The following is a 16,935-nucleotide window of genomic DNA, read 5'->3' as shown; positions in this document are numbered from 1 at the left end:
AAGAGCATACAATGGAGTCAAGACAGTCTCTTTAATAAGTGATGTTGGGAAAATTGGGTAGGTATATGCAAAAAAAATGAAACTATCGATAGACCACCAACTTATACCATATACAAGAATAAACTCAAAATGGGTAAAAAAAAAACAAAAAACAAAACAAAACAAACAAACAAAAAAAAAACCCACACCAAAACCTTAAAAGACGTGAAACTATAAAAGTCCTAGAAGAAACCATAGGCACCAAAATCTCAGACATCTCTCATAGCAATATGTTTATGGAAATGTCTCCTATGGAAAGGAAACTAAGGAAAAAATAAACAAATGGCACTACATCAAAATAAAAAGCTTCTGTACAGCAAAAGAAACCATCAACAGTCCTAGATAGTTTGGCTTAGAATACGGCATCAGCCTGCAGACTGAAGGATCCCGGGTTCGAGTCCACTCAAGGGCACATGCCCTGGTTGCAGCTCGATCCCCAGTAGGAGGCATGCAGGAGGCAGCTGATCAATGACTCTCTCTCATTATTGATGCTTTTCTCTCTCTCTCTCCCTTCCTCTCTAAAATCAATAAAAATTTTAAAAAAAATAAACCATCAACAAAACAAAAAGAGGCCCATTGTATGGGAAAACATATTTGGCAATTATACATCTGATAAAGGGTTAATATCCAAAATATATAAGGAACTCCTACAACTTAACAAAAGGAAGACAGATGATCCAATTCAAAAATGGGCAAAGGATCTAAACACTTCTCCAAAGTGGATATACAGATAGTCAAAAGACCTATGAAAAAATCCTCAAAGATCATCAGAGAGATGTAAATTAAAATGACAATGAGGTATCACCTAACACCTTTCAGAATGGCTGTCATCAACAAATCAACAAACGAGCAGTGCAGGTGAGGATGTGGAGAAAAGGAAGCCCTAGTGCGCTGCTGGTGGGAATGCTGACTGTGCAGCCACTATGGAGAGCAGTATGAGCTTCCTCATATGGAACTGTCATATGACCCAGTGATCCCACTTCTAGGAATATGTCCTAAGAAACCCAAAACACCAATAAGAAAGAATAGCTAAGATTTGGCAACAGCCCAAGTGCCCATTAGTGGATGAGTGGATAAAAAAGCTGTGGTAAATTTATACCATGGGATACTATGCAGCTGTAAAAAAAAAAAAAAAAAAGAATCCCTTACCCTTTGTTACCCTTTGAGACAGCAATGGAAGGGCCTGGAGAGTATCATGCTAAGTGAAATAAGTCAGTCAGAGAAAGACAAGTATCGCATGAAATAGGAAATCTACTTAACAAAATAAACTAATGAACAGAATGGATCCAGAGACATGGAAGCATGGAACAGAGTGGGGAATCTCAGAGGGAAAGTGGGGAAGTGAGTGTGGGTGGGAGGTAATCAACCTTGTATGCACATAAGCATAACCCATAGATGCAGACAATAGGGCTTGGGGTGGGGAGGGGGTGGGAGTATGCTGGAGGGGGTGGATGCAATACTTTCAGCAATGAAGATTTTTAAAAAATAACTCATTAAAAACTGGTGCTGGGACAACTGGATATCCATATGCAAAACAATTAAGTTGGACTCCTTTCTTCAAAACTTAGTTCAAAATGGATCAATGACCTAATAATAACTCAAATTATAAAACTTAGAAGAAAACAGCCGAAACCGGTTTGGCTCAATGGATAGAGCGTCGGCTTGGGGACTGAAAGGTCCCGGGTTCGATTCCGGTCAAGGGCATGTACCTTGGTTGCGGGCACATCTCCAGTAGGGGGTGTGCAAGAGGCAGCTGATCGATGACTCTCTCTCATCGATGTTTCTAACTCTCTATCTCTCTCCCTTCCTCTCTGTACAAAATCAATAAAATATATTAAAAAAAAAAAAAAAAGCTTAGAAGAAAACAGAAGTATCTTTTAAAATGGTTTAAGTAATACATAAATGATATATTTTATGTTATGTGTATTTTATAATCAAAGCAGAGTGTTAGAAGGTGAGATGAGAAAGGTATTGGGAGGCTGGAGGCTGCAGAACTCACCCAGGTAAGCCTAGGCCAGTGGTCGGCAAATTCATTGGTCAACAGAGCCAAATATCAACAGCACAACGATTGAAATTTCTCTTAAGAGCCGAAAACCGACTTCTGCTCATGGGCCATGAAGTTTGTCACGCTGTGTGCACGCCCGCATGTGGTATTTTGTGCAAGAGCCACATTCAAGGGGCCAAAGAGCCACATGTGGCTATCGAGCCACCGTTTGCTGACCACTGGCCTAGGCAGAGCAGTGAGGGGCACAGTCATCCCTGACTGGGTGCAAACAGCTGTTATTAATCATAGTCTTTCTTCCAGGATCTCCCTTAGGGGAATGAGTAATGTAATTGGGTCATCACATAAAGACAAAAGGGGATAGGTTATAAACATGGTGAGAAGGAAGAGGGGTGGTGGAAGGCACTTGGCTCTGAGTTCAAGGTAATTCAGCCCCCTCACTACTGCTCTGTACTTGCCAGCTCCACTGGAGAGATGGGACCAAAATAGTACAGCCCTTTCAGGCTCAGGCTTTTAGCCAAGTGCCAGCCTGACCTTTCTGTAATGTTCCCTGTGCACTGAGGCAGAAAGGAAAATATCAACCATCGGCTTTTCTTTCTGAAACTAATATTGAGTGGAGGACTGTAGCACCCAGGAAACTCAAGCCAGCTGTCTGCTCCAAGAGAGCAGAGGCGCCAGAGGAGCCACCCAGGGAAGACAGGGCTCCATCTCCTGAGGTTCCAGGGCCTCCAGGAAAGTCACAGCTCAGAGTCTGCAAAGACCAGGGCATCCACCAGCAGCTGCCCAAACCTAAGGGCATGTGTGGAATCTGTGGAAGTACCACCAGCTTCTAGGAGGGTGTGACAAGAGAAAAAGAGGCTGTAATCCATGGAGGACACAGCCAGGTAGCCTAAGGATTCAGGCCATGTCCACCCACAACACTCCAGAAAGTGAACAAGGCAAGACAGTGAGTGGCTACTGGTAAAGAATTGGAGAGGGGGCTTGAAGACAGATACTAGCTGGCCCAGTTACCACTTCCTGCTATGGTGGAAGAGGAGCCCTCAGAGTCTGGCAAATAGGGCGAGAGAGGCCGAGTTGAGATTCCAAAGCATAGTTCCCTCTGTAATGCCCCAGATCTCTCACCTGTCTCCCAGGTTAGGGATGCCGACCAACTGGATGACATAGATCCCTATTTGACAAAAAAATACAAAGAAGAACACGAAGAAGCTGAAAGAGTTGTCAGACCTGTGGAGAGAAGGAGAAAACCAGAAGTCATAAAAGGGCTTGGGACTCATTCCACATGGTCTGACATTCCACCTCACTAGAAGCCATGAGGCAGAATAGAAGAGTAAACAGAGCACTGTCTACAAAGACCCACAAACTATAATCAGAAAAGGCTTGCCTTTCACTGCCTTCCAATTTAAGGGGAAAATGCTTGATCCCTTCCTCAAAGAGCTAGTAAAGTTGCTTAACCAAAGGACAATATAAAGAGTGTAACAGTCCATCTCCTGGAGTACTTATCTGCATTTTGTAACAGGGAAGAAAATCTAAGCCAAAGGTATAAACCTCTAATAATAAAACTGTAGGCCTGAGTGACAGAAAGATATTTGGGAAGTAGAAGACACTAGATAAAACTGGTGTTTTGAGCACCTCCATTTCCTGTCCTGAGGGCTAGAATACAGTGAGGGTTCAAGTCCACTCTGCTCAGTGCATCCCAATCCTAAAAAGCATCAACTCTGAGGCACAATTCCAAAAGCCCTAAGGGTCTGTAAAGTGGAACCATTAAAGTCCACAGAATCTATTCTAGGTCAGCTGATCAAATATTGGCATTCAGCGATGCTCCATAGTTACTAGGAAAGTAGGGGAAGGGGCATAAGTAAGCATTGAAGAATAAGCTATTAAAAGCGTATCTCAGAGTCTGACTCTATCAAAGAATACCCTAGAGCAGTGGTTGGCAAACTTATCAGTGAACAGAGCCAAGTATCAATAGTACAACAACTGAAATTTCTTTTGAGAGCCAAAAACCGACTTCTGCGCATGGGCCACAAAGTTTCAATCCCACTGTATGTGCATGACCGACCGCATGTGGTATTTTGTGGAAGAGCCACCCTCAAGGGGCCACAGAGCTGCATGTGGCTCTTGAGCTGTGGTTTGCCGACCGCTGCCCTAGAGCAATAATTTTCAACCTTTTTCATCTCATGGCACCCATAAACTACTAAAATTCTGTGGCACAACAAAATGTATCTTCTGCAAATCTGACAAAAAAATAGGTATACTTTTGATTCATTCACACTGACAGCTACTGTGTTTGCTGCTGCCATTTTTTTTATTTGACAAGCTAAGGGAAGTGAGGTCAGTGTCCATGACTAAATAGTCAAGTACTGCATGTTTTTTAATTCTTACAGCACACCGGTTGAAAATCGCTGCCCTAGAACCTTGGAAGGGAGCTGAGGAAGTTCCTTCCCTCTTCCTAGTACCAGAAATCCTCCTGCACCAAACAGACTGGGCAGTGGAAGGGCAAGTAAGGCTCCTGCTTCCCTCTCTAGGTCTCTTTCCTGGCCCAAGATGACCCCTGATCCCTGCCAACTCTGGCTGTGGGTGGGAATGGGAAGTGAATTTCCCATTATCTATTCTGCTCTGACTGGAATGGGATCCTAGGGCTCATGGCCTTGGCTTGCTACCTGAGATGCTAGCCATATACTCCCCCCTTGTCCCAGCCCCACTCACCTGAAGGCCTTATAGATGGGTCGGTACCAACAAAGGAAGGCACAGGGGGTGAAGATCACAAACCACAGGATTGAGAGGCCGAAGTCTACTCCCTTGCTGCTGTCGACTAAGAACCAGGCCAGGCAGGCAAGCAGGTTCAGAAACAGAGTCACTGAATGCACTGTGGAAGATGGGGAGACAGATGTGGGCTGGTGCCAAGGTGGCTGAGGGCTCCTGGATATGGCAAACTATCCTTAGAGGGGAGATGAGGTCCATGCTGTCAGGGCAGCTGCAGCAAAAGTCAAGGACCTCGATCTGTACCCAAGCAGGGCTAGCTCCCGGTCCTTGCTTTTCTGGGACCTCAAAACCAGGAACCAAACCAAGCTCCTAAGAGGTGATGGGACAGCCCAGGTATCTAAGGGGAATGGAGTACTTGGGGAATGGAATCCTTCTCTAAGCAACTCTTTTCCCTGGCCCTGAATGGTCCACAGGTTAGCAACAGGGAGTCTTTTATCCTCACTCCTAGGAGCCCAGGAACCTGTGGGAGGGGAAGCTTCCACCTAAGGAGAACCTTTTAGTGTAATGAGCTCCAACTCAGAAGTCTCCAGCTAGTCTCACCCTACTTGATTCATGGTCTGGACTCGCCCTTGAGAGGAGGTTCCTATGACAGGAAGCAGTCTTCAGAGAGCCAATTATGTGGGCAAAGATCCCCACCCTAGCCCAACTACGGGAGCTGGACTCACACATCCAGAGATAGTAGAGCATCTTGCATATTCGCTGGTAGTCAGCAGGGATCTCTGTGGAGAAGTCCTGATAGAAACAGGGCTTGACAGGGCACCACAAGGGCAGAGGCGGCCAATTGTTCTCTCTCACTGTGTAGAAGGAGATAATAAGATGAGGACCAGCTTATGGGCCATTTCAGGATCCACAAAGGGGTATCAACAAGTGGGGTTCAAGGTATTCATGGATATAAAGTGGGAAGGGAAAAGGATGATGGGACATAAACACTCACGCTCTCAGTACAATATAATGGACCCCAAATGTACTGGGAAACACAGAGCTAAACAGCCTAAGTCAGTGGTTGGCAAACTCATTAGTCAACAGAGCCAAATATCAACAGTACAACAATTGAAATTTCTTTTGAGAGCCGAATATCAACCTTTGCGCATGGGCCACGAAGTTTCAATCACACTGTACATGCACGCCCGCACATGGTATTTTGTGGAAGAGCCACACTCAAGGGGCCGCGGTTTGCTGACCACTGGCCTAAGTGATTATTTTTTTTTGAACAACCTATAACCAAGGAGTCGTGGGGCCAATGCCCCACTCTTATCAAATAGTTTTACAGCTGGAAAGGAATACACCCATTAAGGTTACACTACAGGCTTCCTGCCACCCACTTACTGGTCTCCCCAGGACCAACACCATTCTATAATAAGATGACCAGGAACTCAGCAAAGAGCTGCAGCTGCCCCAGGAACAAGCAGGCTGAGGGAACTCTCCTGCACCAAGAAGGGGAACCCAGGACCTAATGTGGCCTCCCTTACCGTGTAAGTTGGCCACAGTGTTCTGCAATTCCCGCTCCTTTCGTTCTAGCTCGGCTGCTTTCCTGTCCAGTTCTTCCTGCTGCCGGAGTAGGCTTGCCTGGGCTGCAGAGGCCACAGCCTGGAGCGAAAAGGGAAGTGGAAGGCAACCAAACACAAGAGACAGAGGAACATTGTTGGCCTGACAGGAAATCACAGGGCCCATGCCCCATGCAGGGAGAGCCAGCTGGGAGTTCCAAGAGAAGTCCCACCCCCTCCAATGTCTTGAGCATCTGAGACCACCAATGAGAGGCCTACTGCTCTTAAAACATATCTGTGGCCCCTTTCCCATTATCAGGGTTCTCCTCTCCTCTTCATTCTGAAACTTGAGATAGGAGAACCATCCTCCATACTGTAGTCCAGGCCAAGTTCAATTATATTGACCTTTGGGGTGATAACAAATGGCAAAAGGCATCATAACAGACTGTCTTGTAGTCAGAAAGCCAGAGACCTAAGCCTCACTTGAAAAGCCTGGAGGGGGTGTGTGTGTGTGAAGGGAAACAGTGCAAACTTGCTAGAGTGAGTGGGATGGGGAAGCATTTGAGGCCATAGTCTATGTACCTGGAACCAGAGGGATGTATATTCAAGCACCTGCACCTGCTCCATTCCCAGGAACTGCTCCCAGGTCCACCAGAACTGTTACTGGCTACATCCCAGTACTGCCCTTTGGGTTGGCCTTACTTTGCCTGGCTTTGATGATGTGAGAGTCCAAGCTTTACCCCTCTCCAGGGTAAAGCAACGCCTCTGAGGGAAGCAGCTAGAGGATTCTATGGGAGGCTAAGCAGAGCTGGGTCCAGAGTTCCAGCCCAAAGCCCAGTTCCTCAAGAATTCTACAGTCCTTTTTAGGGAGCAAATACCAAACTGGTCATCTCACAGAATGATAAGCCAGGCATTTGTGTACATATGTATGTGTGTTCTCTATCTCTCCAAAATGAGTTCTCCAAAGAGCTAAGGAGGTAAGTGGGGCCCAGGACCCCAGGGTCCCAGGATTCCATGCAGGGGCAGCACTTTCAGAGTAAGTCTGGTCAAATGACAGGAGCAGCCTGGGGCCCACTAGAGTCCAGGCACCTTGCCCTCACTCACGCTCATCTATACCTTGCCCACCTTTGGAAGCTTTCACATGTAGCTGTCTCTGAGAATACTATCTCCTCCTAGTAGCATCTGCCTCTCTGAGAGCTCGCTCACTGTCAGGAAACTGGTAGGCAGGAACTTGCTGGCCTGTCTAAGGAGGAGCTGCAACATACAACTCCACTGCTCGCCAGGGGCAATGAGGAGCATGGGGTAAACAATGATGCAAGGAATGGAGGGTTGGGTACCAAACAGACAGGATTCATGGTATTTGGTGAAGGAACCAAGAAAAAGAAGAAGGAAGGCAGGAATAAATAAGGTTAGGAAAAAAAATAAATAAATAAATAAAGGGGAAAAAAGATGTTTTTCGGGCCTTGAGTAAAAAAAGGCCTCAGGTGGATCTGGAATGGCATGAGGGACAATGCTCTTTCTGAAGACACCCAGAAGCCCAGCCTGGTGAGTAGGGCTTATTTTTTGGTGCTGACAGTGAGGTGGGGGGGTGAGGGTTTATGAGAGCAGACCCTCCACATGCAAGTGACAAACTCTAAAGAGATTATTAAGAGGGCCCTTAAAGGGAAGCCAGAGAATAAGATCCCCTGCCCACCCTGATATCAGGAGTCAGCTACTAGTCTGGGTGCTTCCCTTTCTGGAAAGGAGAGGCAAAAAGGGATCTTTGTCAACAGTACCTGGGGGGTTGGCTGGGTTGGTTCCACTGAGGGCTGGAGAACTGCTGGCTGCGAGGGCCCAGGGAGCTGGGTGACAGGAACCGTTGTTGCTGCATTTGTCTGGTTGGGACAGATTAAAGGAGTGAGGTGAGTGGAACGCCATTAGTTGGCCATGTGGAAGGCAAACCCACAACAGGGAGGGTGATATGCCCCAGCCTATGAGGAGTACTCCCTCTGGGCCTCCCTCTGTTGCTTTTCAGCCAACAAGCCTCAGGCTCGGAGCAGTGTGATGCCTAACCTGGCCTTTTTTGGTCCAGAGCTCCTGGAACTGCCCTGCCTTCTTCAGGAGGAGCCCAGATCATGGACCCTAAGAGGAGAATTGGTGGCTTCCTCATATTACCCCCTCCCCTCAAGTTAACATTAAGACTGCCCTTTGAGCCCTAGCTGGTTTGGCTCAGCTGACAGAGTGTCAGCCTGTGGACAAGAGTCAGAGGTTCGATTCCCATCAAGGGAACATGCCTGGGTTGCAGGCTCGATCCCTCATTGGGGGTGTGCAGGAGGCAGCTGATCAATGATTCCCTCTCATCATTGATGTTTCTATCTCTCTCTCCCTCTCCCTTCCTCTCTGAAATCAATAAAGATATATTTATAGTAAGAAGAAGAAGAAAAAAGAAAAAGAAAAAAAAAGACTGTCCCTTTGAGCCTGGCCTCTGTGGCTCAGTGGTTGAGCATCATCAAACCATGAACCAGATGTCACAGTTTGATTCCCAGTCAGGGCACATGCCCGGGTTTCAGACTCAATCCCCAGTAGGGAGTGCACAAGAGGCAGCCAATCAAATGTTCGTTTCTCATCATTGACGTTTCCATCTCTCTTTCCCTCTCCCTTCCTCTCTCTCTAAAATAAATAAAACATATTTAAAACAACAACACAAAAGGATTGTCCCTTTGAAAACTTGCAGATTCTCAGAACACTCAGTCTTGCCGAGGCTCCTTGCCCAGAGTCCCAGCACCACCCAGAGGACCCAGGGACTCATAAGGAGGACATGCTCACCAACCTCTGAGAAGGGGTTAAATTCAGCCAGACCACCTTGTGGAGCATTGGTCAGCTGGGTCACAGAGGGATCCTAAGGAGGTAAAAAAAAAAAAAAAAAAAAAAAAAAAGAGCCATTAGATGTTGAGGAGAAGGAGAATGGACATAACCATACAGGCCGGCAGGCAATCCTGTTATGGTGAACATGCCCCGACTAAGTGAGGCCGATGATGGCCCTTCCTAGTGCTCCAAACAGCCTCTTAAGAAGACTCCTGTGCCTGGCCCCTGCCACATAGAGCTGCAATCCTTTTCCTCTTTCTGGAAAAGGAGGGGTTCAGCCCAGATGACTTTCCAGAAGATATAAAGCAAGCTATACACAGAGGCCTGGGAATCAATACGAAATGTGTTATTGTTGGTGCCCTTCACAGATTCATAATGGTTCCTGGTATTTACCTTCAGGGAGTAGGGTTTTATGGTGAGGGTGGGGGTAAATAGGTGGTATGGGGGAGATTTTTCACTTTATAATCTTTCTGTAATGTTTTATTTTTTTATTCCTCTTATTTTTAAAAGGACAGCTCCAGGTCTTAGAATAAAAGCATGCTGTCAGTGCCAGTGCTGACTGATTAAATCAAGCATGCTTAGGTGTACTAGCTAATAATGCGGATTTTTTCCAATAAATGGAGTTCACATTTGTTGATATATATGCCATTTGATATGTATGCTATTTTGTTGTATTGATAACAAGCTTCAAAACTTCATATATCAAATTTGCTGAAGGTGTCAACATCATAGATATTTTTACACTTAAAAATGTCGAATTTCATGCCCCCCCCCCCAAAAAAAAAGAAAAAGAAAAAGATATTTGAGGGAATTTAAATCATTACTTTATTTTGAAGGAAAAGTTATCATATACTTTGGGAAGCTTATGGTGAACATGCCCCATCTCAAGATACCTGTGAACGCTGGTTTAAATGCTTTAAAAGTGATGATTTCGACGTGAAAGACAAAGAATATCCAGGTCAACCAAAAAAGTTTGAAGACCAACAATTATAAGCATTATTGGATGAAGATGCATGTCAAACTTAACAACTTGCAGAAAGATTAAACGTTGTTCAGCAAACAATTTCTGATCATTTACAAGCAATGGGAAAGATTTTAAAGGAAGGAAAATGGGTGCCACATCAACTGAACGAAGGACAAATGGAAAACCGAAAAGTCATCAGCAAAATGTTGTTTCAATGGCATGAAAGTAAGTCCTTTTTGCATCAAATTGTGACTGGCGATGAAAAGTGGATTGATTTATTTTGAGAATCCCAAGCGCACAAATCATGGGTTGATCCAGGTCAACCATCAACATCAATTGCAAGGCCAAATCGCTTCAGAAAGAAGACAATGCTCTGCGATTGGTGGGATCAGGAAGGTGTGGTGTATTACGAGCTTCTAAAACCAGGTGAAAGCATTAATACTGATTGCTACTGACAAATAATTAATTTGAACCACACTTTGATCGTGAAACTACCAGAATGTGCCAGAAGACACGGAAAGTAATTTTGCTTCATGATGATGCACCATCACACACTTCAAAACCGGTTAAATACAAGTTAAAAGATCTTGCCTGGGAAGTATTAACCCACCCGCCGTGTTCACCAGACCTTGCTCCTTCAGATTACCATTTGTTCCAATCGATGGCACACACACTTTCTGAGCAGCACTTCAAAAATGTACAAAGAAGCACAAAATTGGGTCTCTAAATGGTTTGCCTCAAAACAAGAAAAGTTCTATTGGGACGGTATCCACACATTACCTGAAAGATGGGGAAATGTTTAGCTAGTGATGGAAATTACTTTGAATAAAGTACTTTTTGTGTTTCTCTTGAAATTATTGTTTCCTTTGACTATAAAATCTACCATTATTAACAGGTACACCTAGTAAAGAAATATAAAGGGCTCAGATAAAAGGCCAGGGAAATGCTTTTGGTTATTTTTTCTCTCGATTCTTTTAAAAAAACCAAAAAACAAAAAGATCCTCAGAACACAGTTTGTCCTAACATTTTTAAATATATATATTTTATTGATTTTTTTACAGAAAGGAAGGGAGAGAGATAGAGAGCCAGAAACATCGATGAGAGAGAAACAACCAGTCGCCCGCACACTCTCCACCAGAAATGTGCCCACAACCAAGGCACACATACCCTCAGCCCCCCGACCAGAATCGAACCCGGGACCTCCCAGTCCACAGACCGACGCTCTACCCACCGACCCAAACCAGCTTCAGGGGACTGGTTTGGCTCAGTGGTAGAGCGTCGGTCTGCCGACTGAAGGGTCCCGGGTTCGATTCCGGGCAAGGGCATGTACCTTGGTTGTGGGCACATCCCCAGTAGGGAGTGTGCAAGAGGCAGCTGATCAATGATTCTCTCTCATCGATGTTTCTAACTCTCTATCCCTCTCTCTTCCTCTCTGTGAAAAATCAATTAAAAAAAAATATATATATATATATATATATTAAAAAAAAACAAAAAAAAAACAGCTTCAGATATCCTAACACTTTAATCTTCCCTTTCCCATCTGATTTCTGTCAAGGCCAGCCCTTTGGGCCTACGACCTGCACAGGGCTCCCAGCCACCCTCTTCTACCAAGCAGCCTTTCTGTTGACTTGAGGCCAGTCTGTCTTCATCCTGCCCCTCACCCAGCAGAGCTCCTACACACTCCCCCTTCTCCATACATATAGGTATGGAGCTCGAGTTCAGCTCAACACAATGCCTGGGTTTTGGGAGAAACAGCTGTGAAGAGTAAGCAGAATGCCGCTGGACTCTGTCAAGGACCCTGTACAGGCCTCACCTAGGTTCCCGTCTGCACATCTCACCCCATCCCTCACTACTCATCCAGATGCTCCTGTCTTTCCAGCCCAGCCTCACCTCTACGAGGAAGCTTCCACAGGTTGGATTTTTAAACACAATCTTAACATTTAATAGGCCCCACGGAACCCCCTAATTTTTCTATATGGAAAAAGACAATAGGGTCACCATAAACAAATCCTGTCTCCATTAACAGGCTGTAAATTCTGCAGCCAGGTATCTAGTTCATACTCTGGCTTCCTAGTGCTTGTGTAGTGCAGAAGCTCAAGTAATATCTGAGAATAAGTGCTGCACATTGTAGACCCTCTGCTTTCTCTAGGAGGCACAGTAGCCTGGGGCCGAGAAACACCTTGCCTGGGAAGAGAAGCCTGGAACAGCAACACTCTCCGAGACAAGGATACTACTTCCCATCTGAGGAGATCTGAGCTCTTCTGAAAGTTGTGGGTGGCTTCAAGAGAAGCTGAGGCCTAGAGATAGAGGGAGGGAGGAGGAAGGACTGAGGAAGGGAGCTGACATTTACTTAGTGTCTACTATGTGCCAGGCTTACCACACCAGGATAACTGGCCACTGTGTCAAGCCATCCAAAAGAAAGTTCTACTAGCCTCTTTCAACCTGGTTCCTCAAGAGAATTAAGCCTCACTACCCTAAGGCATCCACTGTCTCCAATGACTTGACTTCTCTCCTGTGCATCTTGAACCATCCTGGTTATATTCCATCCTTCAGAGAATGGAGAAAACAATCAATTTCTGTGACCTATGGCTCAGCTAAGGATCCTGGCTAAGAAAAGCCACACCCTCTCCTCCTCGTTCCACCTCAAGACCACCCTGTGAGGGAGGAGTACTGATAGTGTGCAGCTGGAGAAAGCCTCCACTCAGTGCTGAGCCCGACTCTGAATCCAAGGCTGTCTGTCTCCAAAGACAAAAATGATAAACCTTGGAGGGAAAGATCCAGTTCTACCTTGTTTAGTGATGCACCCCTAAAACCTGGTATAGCCCCTGACAAATGGAAGGTGTTTCATCAGTGTGTGGTTGAATGAGCCCCACTCTGGGAGGACACTGACACGGGCACTGTGAGTGACCGGGATAACTACTTCTGCTCATTTCTTTATTCCTAGGCCTCAGAGAAGTCCTTCTTGGGAAACCCCCTTTGTAGGACACATGCAGAGAGTCTTGTGACTAAGAACCACCCTGACTGGTCTGAATGAGGATCCTCAGCTTTTTCTCTGAGTCACAAATAAGAAGTCAACAACAGCAATCTTCTTTTCCACTCACAGAACATTAACTAATTCTTAAGTGGGTCAAGTAGTTATTTAAAAGGATAGTGAGCCCTAGCTGGTTTGGTTCAGCGGATAGAGCGTCGGCCTGCAGACTAAAGGGTCCGGGTCCCAGGTTTGATTCTGGTCAAGGGCACATGCTCAGGTTCCGGGCTCGTCCCCAGTGGGGGTCGTGGAGGCTTGGTCTCCAGTGGGGAGCATGCAGGAGGCAGCCGATCAATGTTTCTCATTGATGTTTCTATCTCTCTCTCCCTCTCCCTCTTCTTTGAAATCAATAAAAATACATTTTAAAAATAAATAACCGAACAAATAAATAAGTAAGAGGATAGTGAGAGCTAAGTTTCACCTACAAAGAAGTAACCTAAAACTCCCTCAGTGCCAAAGGCCCCGGACTGTCTAATGCCTTTTACTTAATTTATAACAAATAAAATGCTCCTGAACTCAGTTATTTTCATTCAGCTAACATTAAGTACACACTAAGATGAACAAGGCACAGCTCTTGCCTTCTGGAGTCCATGATCTGGTAGCTGAGACGTGCATAAGAACCCAGGGCAGAATGAAGACAGGAAGGGAGGAGAAGAGAGGTCTAGGCAGGGCTTTGAGGAAGGCAGGGTTCCAAGAGATGGGGGAAAGGTGAGCAGAGGCCTAGTGAGTAAGGCTCACCTCAGTTCTGGGGCCGGGGAACACTTCCATGTCATTAGGGTGTGAGGGACCCAAGGAAAGAGGCAGAGTTAGGCTGGAGCTCTTCCAAGAGGGGCCTTGAAACACACACTGGTTTTCAGTGGTTTGGCAATGTCTTCCCACGTGGCTCATGTGTCCTATTGTGAACTAGCTCTCTGGAACTTTCTTGTTTTCCCATCTTACACTCTACCCAATAAACCCCAACGTGGGGTTTAGTTCTGGCTCCAAATAAACATTAAATAAATACCTTGTGGGCTAAAAAACACTCCACCATTCTATTTTGGAGGCATGGAGTCTCCAATACTTTTAGAAGCTCTGCAAAGTCCTATTTGCCTTAGAGGCTGTGTCACAGAACAAGAAAAAACAATCATCTCCAGCCAGGCTGGTTGGGTCCCAAGTGTACCAAAAGCCACAGATAACTTTGGTACTTTGACCCAGAATCTAAGAATTAATCCTAAGGAAATATGACAAAAAACACATAAAAATCTGTATCTGCAAAGACATTTATTGCACCAATATTTACAATAGTAGAAAAAAGCAGAAAACAACTTAAATATCTAATGACAGTAAACACAATCATGTTTTGGTACCCATTCCCTCGATGGCCTAAGCAGCCATTAAAAATTACAGCAGTGGCCCTAGCCAGTGTGGCTCAGTTGGTTGAATGTCATCACATACACCAACAAGTCATGTGGCTCCTGGTTAGAGCTCATACCCAGGTTGCAGACTCAATTTCCAGTAGGGAGTGTGCAGGAGGCAGCCGATAAATGTTTCTCTCTCTCCTTCTCAAGTCAATAAACACACACACAAAATTATTATTATTTTTTTTTTAATTAAAGCAATGAACATAGGGTGCAATACAGCAATACATTTTGTCCAAAGTACTCATGAAAAGAGACTGGAAGGAAAACACACCAAAATAACAACAGTTGCAAAAGATTGTTAGAGATATAAATGCCTTAATTTTATCTTCCATAACATGATTATTATTTTTATTTTAGGGAAACACATATTTTTAAAAAGAGCCTGAGTAGGAGAAACCAAGATGGCGGCATAGGTAAACGCCTAACTGCAGCCTCACACAACAATTTCAAAAAACACAACTAAAATATAAAGTGGACATTATCCAGAACTACAGGAAAGTTGACTGACTGGAAATTCTACAACTAGAAGGAAAGAAAAAAACAGAAGGAAAAGCAGAGGAGCTGTAAAAGCCTAAGGTACGGAGACACAGGGGAGAGGACAGAGCCAAAGAGGAGGGGCGGCTGAGTGCCTAGCTGGGTTCCCTAGTGGGAAGGAGATAAAAGTTCCGGACTGCAATGAACCCCAGTTCTGGGCGAGACTCTGGGGTCCCAGGCTCATACAGAGGTAATCTGGGCTGTAAGGAGGAAGCTCAGGGGAGCAGCGAAAGGCAGAGCCTCGGAGTCACTCACATTGTGCGCAGAGGACAGACTGCTGACTGAGCTGCTAGATTACTCTAGCGCACAAGTGTCAAACACAAGGCCCGCGGGCCAAATCCGTCCCGCCAGGCCTTGCAATGTGGCCCGCACCGCGCTGTCATCACTGCACTCCGCTGCGTTTCCATCACAATGACAGTTTATGACTGTTCAGTAAACCATTCGGCCCGCAATTTAGGCTGGATTTTAGATTTTGGCCCCTTCTCTGATTGAGTTCGACACCCCTACTCTAGCGGGAAGAAGACAAAAGCTCTAGACTGTGCTGAGCTCCAGTTCTGACTGCACTGAACCCCAGTTCTGGGCGAGAACCTCAGGCCCCAGGCTCATACAGAGGGAATCTGGAGGAAGCTCAGGGGAACGGCGAAAGGCAGAGCCCCTGAGTCGCGCACATTTCACGCAGAGGACAGACAGTTGATTGAGCCGCTGGATTGCCCTAGCAGAAAGGAGACATAAGCTCCAGACTGCTCTGAACCCCACTTCCAACTGCACTAAACCCAGTTGCGGGCTCGTTGGGGGAGAGACTAGACTATCTTCTAGCGGACAAAACTCTAGGGCACCTTTCTCTCAGAGGTGCTTGCAGCCAGTACCAAAGGACACTGAGGAACACAGACTCAGGAACCTCATAGGGCGGGGCTGACAGGAAGCCAAGGTTGTAGGCTCCACCCTGAAACTCCGCTCCATCCAAGCTGAGCACAGAGGCTCTTGCAGTTTTCCAAGTCTAGTTAAATAAGGCTGTCTCCTGGCACAGATACAGCTGATCCTCCCACCCTACCAACTCAGGGAAGCAGCGAAAATGTCGAGACAAGGAAACAGATCACAAACGAAAGAAATGGAGGACAAAAAGCGACTGGATATAGAATTCAAAACCACACTTATAAGATTTTTCAAGAATCTCCTAGAAAAGGCCGATAAAATAAATAAGACCTATGAAGATATGAAAAGGGATCAACTAGAAATAATAAAGGATCAACTAGAAATGAAAAATACATTCTCTGAAATAAAAAATATTATACAGAGCCCTAAAAACAGAATGGAAGATTGCAAGAATCAAGTCAAAGATTTGGAACACAAAGAGCCAGAGGACACTCCTCTGCAGAAGCAAGAAGACAAAAGAATCCAGAAAGTTGAAGTTAGTATAAGAAACCTCTAGAACAACTTCAAGCGAACCAACATCAGAATTATGGGGGTCCCAGAAGATGACAGAGAGCAAGATACCAGAAACATATTGAAAGAAATAGTGACAGAAAACTTCCCTCACCTGGTAAAAGTACTAGACTTACAAGTCCAGGAAGTGCACAGAACTCCAAACAAAAGGAATCCAAAGAGGACCACACCAAGACACATAATAATTAAAATTCCAAGAGCAAAAGACAAAGAGAGAATATTAAAAGCAGCAAGAGAAAAACAGGAGCACCCATACAATTGTCAGCTGATTTCTCAACAGAAACCATGCAGGCCAGATGGGAACGGCAAGAAATATTCAAGGTAATGAATAACAACCTACAGCCAAAAATACTCTACCCAGCAAAGCTATCACTCAGAATCGAAGGCCAGATAAAGAGCTTCACTAATAAATTTAAGCTAAAGGAGTTCATTAC

The 16,935-nt window shown here is 45.3% G+C and overlaps 1 protein-coding gene across 3 annotated transcripts in view; it reads right to left on the bottom strand.

Annotated features, from left to right (window-relative positions):
• Positions 1 to 16,935, bottom strand: part of SCAMP2 (secretory carrier membrane protein 2) — a 38,225-nt gene that overhangs the window by 11,545 nt on the left and 9,745 nt on the right. The window contains exons 2-7 of one of the 3 annotated variants that reach the window (XM_045586809.1): positions 9,098 to 9,166; positions 8,064 to 8,165; positions 6,274 to 6,391; positions 5,470 to 5,598; positions 4,748 to 4,907; positions 3,164 to 3,265 (exon numbers count right to left, since the gene is read on the bottom strand). In XM_045586809.1, the coding sequence (XP_045442765.1) occupies positions 3,164 to 3,265; positions 4,748 to 4,907; positions 5,470 to 5,598; positions 6,274 to 6,391; positions 8,064 to 8,165; positions 9,098 to 9,166 (680 nt within the window). The remainder of the gene's footprint in view (positions 1 to 3,163; positions 3,266 to 4,747; positions 4,908 to 5,469; positions 5,599 to 6,273; positions 6,392 to 8,063; positions 8,166 to 9,097; positions 9,167 to 16,935) is intronic. The other 2 variants (XM_036455614.2, XM_045586818.1) reach the window with 2 other exon arrangements.

The sequence above is a fragment of the Pipistrellus kuhlii genome, unplaced genomic scaffold, assembly GCF_014108245.1.
Source record: "Pipistrellus kuhlii isolate mPipKuh1 unplaced genomic scaffold, mPipKuh1.p scaffold_m20_p_1, whole genome shotgun sequence".
In the NCBI taxonomy this organism is placed as follows: Eukaryota; Metazoa; Chordata; class Mammalia; order Chiroptera; family Vespertilionidae; genus Pipistrellus; species Pipistrellus kuhlii.
This window is presented reverse-complemented; position numbering and strand designations above follow the sequence as displayed.